This window comes from Tiliqua scincoides, chromosome 1 (genome assembly GCF_035046505.1).
Source record: "Tiliqua scincoides isolate rTilSci1 chromosome 1, rTilSci1.hap2, whole genome shotgun sequence".
Classification (NCBI taxonomy): Eukaryota; Metazoa; Chordata; class Lepidosauria; order Squamata; family Scincidae; genus Tiliqua; species Tiliqua scincoides.
In genome coordinates, this window is record NC_089821.1 from 13,898,747 (window position 1) to 13,912,935 (window position 14,189).

At 42.8% G+C, this 14,189-nt stretch overlaps 1 protein-coding gene across 1 annotated transcript in view; it reads left to right on the forward strand.

Moving 5' to 3' along the window:
• The window catches only part of SPINT1 (serine peptidase inhibitor, Kunitz type 1), a 51,288-nt gene that overhangs the window by 16,085 nt on the left and 21,014 nt on the right, over window positions 1-14,189 (forward strand). The window contains exons 3-5 of the mRNA XM_066636241.1: window positions 5,269-5,287; window positions 6,629-6,780; window positions 12,090-12,225. Of these exons, the coding sequence (XP_066492338.1) occupies window positions 5,269-5,287; window positions 6,629-6,780; window positions 12,090-12,225 (307 nt within the window). The remainder of the gene's footprint in view (window positions 1-5,268; window positions 5,288-6,628; window positions 6,781-12,089; window positions 12,226-14,189) is intronic.

Sequence of the window (14,189 nt, forward strand, 5' to 3'; positions counted from 1 at the left end):
TTATGAGACACTCTTATAAGTAGGATTGAGAAACTACCATTAGGGCCAAGATTACTTGTTGAAATCCATATTTGATAAGCTTGGCTCCATGTTTTGTTTTTTCAGTTATAATGCTGGTGTATGTTTACCTGGGAGCCCTGATTGGGCTGAAGTTCTTTAATAAATGTGCACTGGTGTGGGTTTGCACATATGTAATACTGAAATACCTATGACAAACACTCTTGTTGAATAAGGGCTGCTCTAACTACACCAAAATAACTGGTATAGCTAGGATCCAGGTTATGGCTGTGCTTTGAAATTCTATTGGTGCCAATTTTTAAGTTGCAGATAATGGCCTAGTGAGAGAACTTTACACACATCAGGCAGATCTATTTTATTAAGAAAAATACCCCCTTCCATAATCTTACAGAACTGGTTAGGGGTATGGGGGGGGGGGTAGCCACTGAAGTTTTCATTGTGATGAATCCATTTCTGGATCCTTGCCAGGGTTTCGGAATGCTGTGACAGTAATAATTCTTCCTGGTTCTTTTACTGGACTGGTAGAGCCAGGTGTTTTGCCTAGTGACCTGCCTCACTATATGTCATTGTGTAGTGATTGGACTGTTATGGGGTTATAGTTGGACCTCTAATTATCATGGGTTGGATAAAGAACTTGCCTGTACACTTTTTTTCTTTGCAGGTTCTTTCAGTATCTGCACAGTATTTAGTCCAGCAAGAAACAGCCTATTGTGGTTAGTCTGCAACTAAAGTGATTAGCAGTTTTATGTATACATAAAAAGGTGTTTCTGTTTTAATGTGCCCAGTGTTTAGACACCGGCTTGGTATTGCATTTTTGAGGCTTTCAGTGCAGAGTATCATGGATATGGGACTTTCCATTAACCTTCACTGCTGATCAGGGTACATGAAGGAGACTCTGATGGGTTCTGAGCTGTCTGTGAAGCTGGGGTGGTGATGGGCAGCTCGATGAAAGTGTTGACTCAGTGCATGGCAGCTGGGAAGAAGACCAATTTCATGCTTGCAATAATTTAAAAGGATTGAAAATAAAACTGCCGATATTATGCCAGTGTACAAATGAATGTTTTAAGTATTGCGTGTTAATGAATGGGGTATTGTGTCTAGTTGTGATTTCTCCATTTTAAAGGATAGTGGAACTGGAACTGGAAAGTGGAACTGAAAAAGGCGCAGAAGAGAGTGGCTGAAATAATTAGTGGACGGGAACACCCCCCTTATGAGAAAAGGCTACAATGTTTGGGCTCTTCAGTCTAGAATTAAGGTGGATGAGGGGGGCTTGATTGAGGCACATAAAATTATGCATGTAATAGAGGGAAGTTCTTTTCCCTATCTCACAACACCAAAACCAGAGGACATCCATTAAAATTGATGGTGGGAGAGTCAGAACTGACAAAAGAATTTTTTTTACCCAGCACATAATTTATCTGTAGAATGCTTTGCCCTAGATGACAGGTAGTGACACCTGGCCTAAATGCTTTTTAAGGAGGTCTGTACAGGACTGTACAATCAATTGCAGGTTGCAGCTCATGACTATATGCAACCTCCTGGTTTTTGAAGTGGGCTACCTCAGAATGCCAGATGCAAGGAAGTGGCAACAGAATACAGGCATCATGCTGTTGTGAGTGCTCCCCAAGGCATCTGGTGGGCCACTGTGAGATACAGGAAGCTGGATTAGATGGACCTTTGGCTTGATTCATTAGGGCTGCTCTTATGTTCACATCAGCTCCTTCTTGAGCCTTTTGGGCTCTTCTTATGTACAAAGTTTGGCTCCAGAGGAACTGGAGTTAAGAATCACTCAGCAGCATATGCTTTGCCTACAGACGGTCCCTGAGTCAGTTCCTGGCTGGAAGAAACCTTTCTTTGAGACTTTGGAGATTTGCTGCTGGTCAAACGGGGCTAGATGGCTCAGAAAAAGACAGTACCCCGGTTCAAACTGCACACAGTGCTAGAAGAGCCATGACGTATTTCCCTCATCCCACCCCCTGTGAAATAACAGCTGCACCAGTGAGAGAGGAGGTGGTTAAACCTCTCCTAATGCGCCACTTTTATGATCAAACCCTTCCCCTCTGTGAACTACTTCCCTCCTGCGAGAGAAAATACCAGATGCCTGTGGGGAAAGGAATTCTGGGAGACTGATCACAGATCTCCCAGTGTGGTATGTGGTTTGGGCTTTGATATAAAGCAGCTTTGTGTGTTCAGATTTCTCTCTTTGTGACACAAACACAGTCTGTTGCTATGGAGAAACTGATCTAATGAGCTTCAGGGAGAAGTGGTGTAAATGCACCTAGGGAGCTATTTGTTTCTACAGTTGTGTTTGCTCAGAGCATTGCACTGTTGGAGCCCATTTCACAACTGGTGCATCTTTCATTGGTCTCATATAAGTAGTATTAGGCACCTGTAAGTCCATTTGTTCAGCAGCCATGTGACAATAACTTACAACCCCTCCCCTTTTCCCAATTTGCTGCCTAGTGCTGTTTGGATGTACAGTACTGTACTGAAGTTCTGTCCACTGAGAAACCAAACATTATCCACTCCCACTGAATGCAAAGAAAGGGTGTTGTGGCTTAATCCTTTGGTTTAGTTTTTCTTAATGCAAAAAAAGAGGCAGGATGACAATGCTTACAGTACAGGTTTTAAAAAGTTATTTCTGAACTAAAAGGCTCCTCATGTTACATAAGAACAGCCCCACTGGATCAGGCCATAGGCCCATCTAGTCCAGCTTCCTGTATCTCACAGCGGCCCACCAAATGCCCCAGGGAGCACCCAGATAACAAGAGACCTCATCCTGGTGCCCTCCCCTACATCTGGCATTCTGATTTAACCCATTTCTAAAATCAGGAGGTTGCGCATACACATCATGGCTTGTACCCCATAATGGATTTTTCCTCCAGAAACTTGTCCAATCCCCTTTTAAAGGCGTCTAGGCTAGACGCCAGCACCACATCCTGTGGCAAGGAGTTCCACAGACCGACCACACGCTGAGTAAAGAAATATTTTCTTTTGTCTGTCCTAACCCGCCCAACACTCAATTTTAGTGGATGTCCCCTGGTTCTGGTATTATGTGAGAGTGTAAAGAGCATCTCCCTATCCACTCTGTCCCTATCCATGTTGAGGCACAAAGAAAAGTCAAGAGGGTGCACTTAATTTTTTTATTTAGGAAAGCCTTAGAGACCTTATAATGGCTGCTTTTACAAATCAATGTTTTTTAACTGTGCGTTTTATTGCTGACTACTGTGTATTTTATATTGTATGTTTTTTATTTTTATAATGTTTTAATCTGAATTTTATATTGTATTTTAATGTATTGATTGTTAGCAGCCTTGGGTGCCCTTTGGGGAGAAAGGCGGAGAATAAATAATTGAATGAATGAATGAATAAATATTTAATGGCAGAGGTGATAGGGAGGAAAATGAGGGGGAAACAATGGCTAAGCTTCTCAAGGTACAGGCCAGTTGCTCCAAATCTACCTATCCCAATGGATGTGATTTTTAAGACAAACACAGGCCACATGCAATTAATTTGTGCACTAATGAAATGTTCTGAACTACGCCACTTCCAGATACTGAAGGGGATGAGTGTGTTCTTTGGCCTCTTCTGACATAGCCCTGTTAACACTCTGACAAAAGGACCATGCGTGTAGGGCAAGCTACATGATTCTTTCCATGCAAGCTGGTATGGTAAGAAACCTGAGAACTGCCCCATCTGTGTGGTTCCTTTATCACATACAGCTGAGCTACATAGCCAAGGGAAGTAAATTCCACGCCATGGCATAACTAAAAATTGCCATTAATGCACTACCAAATAGAAGGACTGGCATTTCCTATGATGCAAGAATCTTATGGAAATGATGAAAAGTAATTTTTGTGTTGATATCCTGTATGTGGGTGTGCATGTTTATAGCAGTAGCACATAATGTTGTCTTTCCTGGGCTTGTCATGATCAGCCTCATTCATTTGACCGCAGTATTGAGGCTCCAGTAGAATAACAAAAGCTATGGTGAAATAATTGGCAGAAAAGCAGTCAGGTTTAAGTTACTTAAAAACTTCCTTTTTCAAGTTGTTGGCAAACGCTTTTGCTGCTGCCTGCTACTGAGTCTGCTAGATTCCCCCTCCCCGAAACTTCACATTGTCACATGACCAAAGACTTGTGCTTTTTAGAGTTCAAGTATTGAGCAGAAGAGCCTCCAATGAACTTTCAAATGTATCATAGCTTTGTCAGCAACTGTATCAGAATCAAGTGGTAATGCTACTTCTGGACTGTACCATTCTGGCTATAGATAAGGGAATGAGTACTTCAGTGCACCTCCATTAAAAATATATGGGCAGGAGGTCTGGTCTAGAGGGTTGAGCCTCCGTTTGCCTGGAGATAACATCCGAAGGTCGCCAGTTCAAGGCCACCGGCACTGTGAATGCCGAGACCTTGAAGCAGCTGACAAGCCCAGTTGAGTTATTCCACCTGCTCTTGAAGAGATGAAGGAGCTGCTTGTCAGCCTGCGTGGGAGGAATCTGGAGGCCAGAAAGTGATAACAGACCATAAAAGATCCATCTGAAATGTTGTGCGGTTCTTGAAAGATAGAACCTTTCAATTGTAAAAGTCCCTACAGGGATTTAGAACAGCCTGCCTATGTAAACCACCTTGAATTAAAGTCTGAGGAGAAATCTGATGACCAAGAAAGGCGGTATATAAATTCCTGTATTATTATTATTATTATTATTATTATTATTATTAGTAGTAGTAGTAGTAGTAGTAGTAGTATTCCCTTTATGGGACCCAGGGCTTCAAGGTGAGTTCTTGATACCCAAATAGGAGCAGGAGAGGTGAAGGAGGAACACTGGGATCATCGTAGGTGCTCGTGGGAGCTGTTGTGAGACATAGGATTTTTCTTTGTGTGACTGCCCTTGACTTATTTGGCATCCTGAGTGGCTGCTGTGTCCTGCTACCAGCTTTGGGTGAGTCCACTGTGTGCTCAGCCTAGTCTTACCTGATAAGCTTTTGTTGTTTAGGCAGTATATTCAAAGTGTATCCCACACATATACCTAGAAGTGTTACTGTTCAGGATAAGTGTTGTCACTAGACTTTAGTTTTTCTGTTAGAAATATAGGCACGCTGACACTTGATTCTACAAAAGTTCAACTATAGAGGAAGTGGAATAACACTTGGAGTTCCTAACTTGCTAAATGAATTCCCCACTGTAAAATTCTGCAGTGTAACTGACAAGGTATTCTGGTATTCCTATAATGTCTGACACTGTATGAGGTCAACTTGGGAAACTCCAGTATTGAGTTGTGTTGGGGAAATGCTTCATAAAATGTTTGTATTTCCTGGCTGGACTACTGAACCTTCACAACTGCTGAAAACACAGTGACTAATCCTTACAACTGAAAGTCCCTGCAGATAAGGGAAATCCAATATTTTTGCCTTCTGTAATTAAGTGTGGCAAGGATGTAACATTTGGAGAACAGAAGACTGGGCATTTGGAATATGTGGAAAGTGACACCAACTGTCCAATCAGTGAACAATCTTGGCCATTGATAATGTCTGCAAAAAGAATGATGACAGCCATTCAAGAAATATTGGATCTCCAAGGAGACATCCACATTGTATGACTTCGCTGTGGTATTCTTGCAGGTGTCACAAGCCACAGCAAACTACCGTCTCATGAAAATAATTCTACATTGGAATGGCTAGAAAAGATTCAAGAAGCCTATGTATATATGAACTATAGTTAATTCCCTGACTTTGAACTTGTGTTCCATTGGGTCCATTCTCAGATAATTGGGAAGGAAATGTGGGGGGGAAAGGTCAATGAAAGCCACAAGCCCCACACCCTGTTTTCTCTGATTTTAGCCATATTATGGGCCGCTCTACGTTTTCAGAAATGGAAATTAAGGGGACTCTTGCAGAATTCTAGAGGGCTGCCTCCTCCTCCTCATAATTTGAGCACTGATTTGGATATAACTAACTTCAGTGAACATTAGGTCATCTTTAGCTATCCTCCCAGTTGGTTACATTCGTCACTGAAAGCCTCTCCAGTGATGATTGTATGAGAAAACTGTGTGACTAGGAATTGGCACCTTGGCTATCCACAGTTAAGTCCAATGGTTACTTTTGCCTCCCACTGTCAGCAATGAGGAGTTGTATCCTGAGATCATTGTATCTTGGGTACAGTGTAATTGATGCTACTTCTAACTGCAGCTACAAATATCATGTTGAAAATAGCAAAGTATCTTTGTGGTCTAGTTCAAGTGCTACTTCTCTTATGTTTGTGAGTGGGTCGCTCAGCACACAGTCATTCCTGTAGCAAGGGCAAGGCTTCTCCATTTGCTGCCGCCTCTTGGTTTCCCCACCACTTTGTCATCCTTACTCAACCTGCCCTCTTCTGAAGGGCAGGGTTCAGAGTGCCACACTTTGCCACACTGCTACCCCAACTGTATCCCCTTTCAGTCCAGGTCAGGCTGTGCTTCCTCTTGGACAGTGATGGCACTTCCCACACAGTGTAGAACAATCTACATGGCTCAGTACCACCAGTGATTGGTACCACTGGTTGAAAAGCACTGGTCTTTCAGAGTTGGAAGTAAATATTCTGTCTTAATCTTTTGCCTTTTCCCCCCACCAGGTGATCGTCCACCTGTTGCCCGTGCTTGGATGGATATGAAAGTGCAGCCTAATGAGCCAGTGACGTTGAGGGGTTCCGAAAGTTCTGATGACAATGGAATTGTCAGTTATGAATGGATACTTCTCCATGGTGATCCTTCAGTGGTGATGGAGGTGAGACTGAACAAAACTGAGAGCACCATTTTCTTGCCTGTGATGCCTTAGTGTAGGAGAATTATAAGCTTATAATACCTTGTAGTAAATAATTTTGTCATGTTGTGTCCAATATAGTTTCAGTTAAGTTGGTGATCTGCATGTTCTTCCTTCTTTAAGCAATTTACTGGCAGTGATATACAAGGGAAAGAGCTCTATGAGAAGAACTAAGAGCTTTGCATCTGACATTATTTTGTTCCTCTGATCTCCTCACTGAAATAGACTTTTGAAAAATGTGCATTCCTTATTATTTTATGAGGTGTTTATTTGTATTCTTAATAAATGATGACAAAGTAGATGGAGTTAAGGTATGGATCCTTGACCTGAGGTGCTTACCATCCAATGTTGAACAAAGGAAGACCAAGGTTGAACATCAAGATGATGAATAAATGCAGTAACATGTGGTTTGGAGGGAAATGGGAGGAGGCTATGTGGAAAGGACATGGTATTGTTATTTGATAGAAAGGACACTGTTTTGAGGAGTTTGGGGTATAAAGGTGGTAATGGATAATGATAATAGAGTTGGTTGAAGATTCATTCTTGCTGTGAATGAAAGTAATCAGTTTCTCAGGGAAGGCTGTAGCAGAGGTGGGAATTAAAAAGTTGAAGGGTAAGTTGTGGGCCATGCAGTGAAAGGGGCTTGTAGATGGGTAGAAGAAATATTTTATTGGATTTGGAGGAAGGATGTCAGTGAGGTGTTTTAGATATACTTCAGTGTTTCTCAACATTTGTCCTCTACTGTACCACTTCATAAGGTCCACCTATTTGAAGTACCACTGGAAGTAACTGGTGATTACATCATTGCTAGCTATTTCTGGATTAGGAGACCAGGTGTGACATGATCAATACCAGTAAGAGGGTCAGGGTGCACAGGAGGGCATTTTTGAGCTCTGCTCACCAAGCTGTGCCTCCTATAGCTGTTTGTTGTGTTGCGTTCCTGGTCTTGCTGGCAGGGGTCCAGGAGTCCTGCAAGTACCACCAGACACCACCTCAAGTACCACTGGTTGCGAAACATTGTGCTTGATCATTCTAGACAGTCTGATAGCCACAGAGTGATTCAGATGGGGTTTTCCCTTACACTTAGTGAAAAGAGGTACAATTGGTGAGTACATTTGGGAAGGAAATAGTAGTGTTTTTATATTGGAAGGCCACATTTTATTTATTTTACTTTTATATACAATACATTATTATTTTCCTTAACTCTTTATTTATTTGAAGACTGTCTATTCCACCTTTCTACCGCATATTAGGGCACCCAAGGTGGCTTACAACTTAAAAGCACAATACAAAGGAAAAGATTAAAACATACAAAATGAAAAACAATGGATCACACTTTATTATTCAGTTAAAAAGTGCCAGACTATCATGTCAGTAGTTAAATCCTTTTTTGAATTAAAAAAAAAAAAATCTTACAGCCTCACTGAAATGTTTCCAGAGAGGGAATGGTTCTTAATTCCAAAGGGAGGGAATTCCACAGACAAGGAGCCACCACAGAGAAGGCCCTATTTCTAGCTGCCATCCCCCTCCCCTCTGCTAGCGGTGGCACAGTCAGAAGGGCCCCATCTCATGACCTGAGAGTGTGGGAAGGATTATATGACAGACTATAAAAGACATACACTATAAACACATTACAGTTCTATCCCTCAGAAGCTCTCAGGCCTCTGTTGTGAGTCACTGGGTAGTCACAGGTCACCAGAGTTGCAAGTGACAGGAAAGATTACATAAAGGTTACTGAAAAAATACTTGAATTTACCACTGTGTCATGAAATAAAAGGTGGTTTTAGTATTTGTAAATACAAGGTCACAACTGGTATCCCAAAACGCAGAATAAGGCCTTCAGTGCAGGTTCCCCACCCCAACATAGAGGATGGTCTTAGGGCATATGATGCTGTTGCAGTGTTAGAGCTAAGAAAGCCTTTACCTCATTGCTGCCTGCATAAAGATACCACAGGTAGTTCTCATGTAAGCTGTTCTTAAGACAAGGAAAATTTCAGTGGAGTAATCATTGTATGCATGTTGGATTATGTAAAGCCTGGCCAAATTAAAAATTGACCTTCCTTCATTTGCATATTTGAAGGTGGTTGACTTGAATTTCTGCATATTTGTTGAGTGGAATCTCTCACTTAGGTAAATCCAGTTTAGGCAGATTCCAAGAATGGCTGCAAAGCAATACAAAGAGAGCCTGAGCTTAACATTGTTTAATATTCTGATTTTAAACAACTTGCAACACTTTTGAAAACAAGAGGTAGAGGCTCCAGTGTTATGATCTGTAAATCTGCTGTCCACTGTCATTGCCCTGAATAGACCATTTTCTCACAATAACCAGGAAAAAGGAGAGCAAAAAGATCTGTCCTGGGACTCCATTGCTGGTCCCTGACTGTGAAACAGCCTGGATGGATACCCTCATACTGATTGTAGTGTAAGTGACGTTCAGGCCACACAGTGTTTGGTCAAGGATCTTATCTGCCCTACCTTCCTTGAGAAAGACACAGTGACCTGTTAAAATTAATAGTATATCTTAAGTTATTTATATCCTGCCTTTCTCACTGAAGAATCAGAGCACTTGCCTGTCCTGGACACTGAGGCACATTAACAGCTTGGTAGATTGAGGGTGTGATTGCGTCAGTTGCTTTCCTGTGTGCATGTGATAGAGACAGTATGGACAGCAATTGTAGGGACAAATTCACTATTTCATCAAGGACAAAGAGGTCAGACATCATAATTTGAGCACAGCATATTAATATTCAGCTGCCTTTTTCTGGTGGTAAGGGTGGGAATTATTGAGGGATCAGACCCCCACCCCGCACCTTCCTAGTGAGCTTAACCCATTTCTGCCCAGCCCAAAGGTGTACCCATTTAATTTTTGTTGTGTATATGCAACATTTGACAGAAATGGCTTAACTGGGCACTTTTCTGTGCCCAGTCTTTTAAGTTAAGTCTTTTCTGGGCACTGAATAGTTTCCTTATTCTTTTAAGTAGCTGTGTGGTAGTGTTTGGTGTTCAACCATCTGTGTTCTCTAAGCCTTCTTGGATGACCGCTGCTATATTAGTACTTAAATGTTTGCATTCCATATATGCATAACTTTTAGTGGAGAAAGACTTGAGCTAATACCTTATTTAACTCTGTCCTATGCTTTTAAATAGTATTTAGGAGGTTGTTTTTTTTTGCCTGCCCCAGACTGGCAAAGGAGGGAAGATGTGTTCAGTAGATTTCATGTATTAAAAATTGGTCACTTGTGTTTAATAAAGTGGCCCAAGTTAAACTCAGATGTATTCTGGTGTCTTCATTGGGGGGTGTGAGGGTAAACAGAATACCAGATGCAGGGGAGTGGCAGCGAGATGCAAGTATCTTGTGGTCTTGTGTGCTCCCTGAGGCACTGGTGGGCTGTGTGAGATACTGGAAGCTGGACTAGATGGGCCCTGGGTCTGATCCTGCAGGGCTCTTATGCAGTGCTGAATTAACAAACTTTATGTTTGATTGACCTTTTGCTTTAAACCATAGTGCAGATTTCAGTCTGTTTCTAACTTGTATTTTTTCATTGTCTTTATTTTATAAAATAATCAGAATTGACTAATGAGTCAAGAAATGATCCCCTTTCTCACATCAAATTTTACAATATCGTATTAACAATTTCCCTTTCCTTTCATGGAAAACTAATAATTTTTGCCACTTTATGTTTACTATTGTTTTCATACTACCACTGCTACAAGCTGAGATATCAATTTGCGTTCGTGCAAAATGCCCTTCTGATACTGAAAGAACATTATTATCATGTACAAAGACAACATATGTTAATGGTACTGCTATGTAAATTGTGTTATTGAGAAGAGGCAAATTTAACTTTGTTTCAGGCAGTACTGGTGTCAGGTTCTGGGGGGGCTTGGAGTTCATGTGTGTGTGCTCTAATTGGATGGGACTTCTCTCAGCATCCTGGTAGTACTGTGGGAGCAGCGTTCTCCAAGATTACTCTGGACAGGATTACTCTAGAGCTATTAGACAGTACTCCATCATCACCTCTTTGGCAGTGAGGAAGGAGCACTGTCCAAGAGCACTCTGTTCTCCTTTCCTGACTTGAACCCTGGCTGATGCCACTAATGTGTGTGTGGGGGGGTCAACTGGTTGAGGTCCCCAAGACCCTTGGTCAGTGCCCACACTGAATAACTTTTGATGCTGGCCCTGGTGTCACAGTTGGACACTGAGCTATGGACATGTTAGTGCATTTTCTAAATTCCTTTACTAAATTGGTTGTTAGAGAATTATTGTTTCTCTTAACTCTTGTTGGGTAGCAAGCTCTCTATCAAATGAGACTTCTTGTATCATTGGCTCAGTAGACAGAAAAACAAAATGCCATTGTTGGTCTTTTGACCTGACTAGAAGATGGCAAATTCCTCTTGTGGTCATGTGAGGCCAGAGCTGACATGGCCATCAATGTCTGAGCAAATTCCAACTTGTGGGACTAGTCTGGCAACCTTATTATGTTCAATTTTGTTTTTTTCCCATCCTAAATTGTTGTATAGTGCCATCCACTTGCTCCAGAAGGGGCTACAACCTCCATTTCATGACACAGAATGAATGTTGGGCAGATGTTGTGCCATCCTAGTGTTCAGGTCATTGATTGTGCTAATTAGTGTTTCAGCCTCTGAGTGTCTTTTCCAAAGCCAGTGTGAGCCTTTGGGCAACCTGGCACAAATGTATGGCTTTTAAAACTAATAAACTCAAGTACTGCTTTAGATGCAGTGTAAGCACTGGGTGGTATAAAACAGTAAGTTTTGTAAAGCTCTTTCAGGGTTGCTTCATATGCTAAAACTTTTAACACGTAACTGTATAATACAAACTAAACATGTGACTCTTGTCTTCTATAATTTGCATTGCATAGTATGTATGCAACACAAGTACGTGCTGTGAGGAACTCTGTTTGGCTGTGACTCCCAGTGGTGTGTTCTCCTATCTAACCTGCACTTTCCTGACATAGTGTGGTCAGAACTGGTTTGATAAGACACTTTTTGCTGGAACTGGCAGCAAGCAGAATAGCATAAAAGAACTAAGGATGTATATAACTCTACTGAGAAATGTTGCCAATGAAACTTCTTTCTTCAGAATTCATATGACTTGCCAGAAGAAACACCTCCAACTTCGCCTTGAAACATTACTCTGGGCATAGTTCTTCGGTAACTCTGTTCAAGAGAAGTGATTCATATGATGGGGGAATGCTGCAGTTCTGGTAGTTTGTGTCTTCATTTCACTTTTCCTTTCCACTCTGCATTTTCAGAAAGAGGAGGATCATGTAGTGCTCACCAACCTGCAAGAAGGAATTTATATATTCCAACTGACTGTGACGGATGCTGCTGGACAGCAGGACTCGACCAACATCACAGTCACTGTACTTAATGCTGAGCAGACTGCAGGTGAGTCATTCCAAAATACACCTTTTCAACTACAGTGAAGGCAAGAAGGTGAGCATCACTTAACAATGAGGTTAAGTGAACATTCAACCCAATCTAGTGCCTTTGTGTAAACAGACACTCCTTGCCAGAAACTATCTGGCTGCGCACAGGCTGCTAGAAATAGATTGCCTCTTCTTTGCCTTAAGAGTGTCTTTGTTGTTGAACAGACACTCTACTGCAGGCTATGGGAGTCCTGACTGCCTCATTAAGAGCCTCTTTGTTGTGCTTTGACCTCCATTGTATATGCAGTCTGTTAAGCAGAAGGTGGTTAAGCGATACACGCCTGTAGTCTGAACACACATTTTCAATAGTTTTATAGGTTAAAATTCAGACTCTTACATTCCTTGCAGAATTTAGAAAGGTAAAATGTGTGATGTGATGCTATTGCTTTGCAAACATCATACAGTGAATTGGAGCAAGAGTGGAGAAACATACAATGCAGTGACATCTCATTTCATATCGTGTCTTATTAAACATTAAATGGTACTGAAAAGGAAGCCACATGGGTCTGATGCTTTGATAGCCATACGCAGGCAAGAACTAATGCTACCATCTACAGCAGGGGCGTCAAACTCATTTCATCCTGGGGGCCACATTGGATTTATGGCACCTGCTGAGGGCTGAATTCCAAATGTGGCAACTACAAGTGACCTGATCACAGGAAGTGATGTCACTTGTGACATCACTTCCTGTTTCTTTAAAAAGTTGAGGCTTCCCCCTCGCTTTCCTGCCTCCCCCCACCCCAGACCCCATTCTGCCACAAAGCATCCCCTGCCTCCCCCCCACTCCATGGCACCTCCGACCCTCAGACCCCCTCTGGCCGCGGCCAGAGCTCGGGAGAGCTCCAGTTGTGGTCAGAGGGAGTTGCAGGGCAGGTGATGCCGTGCACGGCGCCTCCTGCCCTCGAACCCCCTCTGGCCGTGGCCAGAGCCCAGGAGAGCTCTGGCCACAACCGGGGGGGGGGGGAGTTGCAGGGCTGGGGAAGCCGCCACGGTGCCTCCTCCCCTTGGACCCCCTCTGGCTGCGGCCGGAGCCTGGGAGAGTTCTGGCCGTGGCCAGAGGGAGTTGCAGGGCCCGGGACGCTGCACACGGCGCCAACATCATTCTGAGGGTTGGGGATGCTGCGTGCGGCGTTCCCAGCCCTCAGAATTTTCCTCCGGCCATGACCAGAGCAGAGCTCTGGTCATAGTCGGAGCAAGCAGTTGTGGGGCAGCCCCAAAACTCCCCCAGATCACGGGGGCCGCCCCAAATGGCTCTGCGGACTGGATTCAGCCCGTGGGCCATACCTTTGACACCCCCGATCTACAGGGTGAAGCCAATTTGTCAGTTCTGGCTCTGATAAATGCCTAGAGGCTCTCTTTGAGGTGACTGTATAACAGTGCCCCGGATAGAGGTGTGGGATTGATTGTTGATACTCTCCTCCCTCTCCTTCCCACTCTGTATAGGCCACTGAGATGCCCTCACATGGGTATCTCAGTTTTAAAATGAAGGGTGAATGGTGCTTGGTTTAAGAGTCTTCACAGGATAGAGCAAACATTTATTTTGAAAGTTATACTCCATCCTCATCAGACTTGGGGCAGCTTATATTATATACACCTGTTTTTATTTTTTGAATCACAAAACTTATAAATCTTATATTTTTTTAAATCACAAACAATAACAATCAGTAGCAAAAAAACAAATCAAATGGTGAAAGATAGCTATAACCAAACATGGGCAATGCCTAAGGCACAGCTTTTCCAAATTCCTCCTCCTTGTGCTTTTCCAGAACAGGAAGGTGACGGGTGCAGGGGATGGCCAAATTGGGTCCAGAAAGGGTGTGGGTTTTGTGGCAGCAACATCCACTGAATTCTAATCTCTTTTCTGAGCCTGATTCTATAGTATGGGCCCATCTGGACTTGTACCAGCTATTTTGCTTGTGCAGG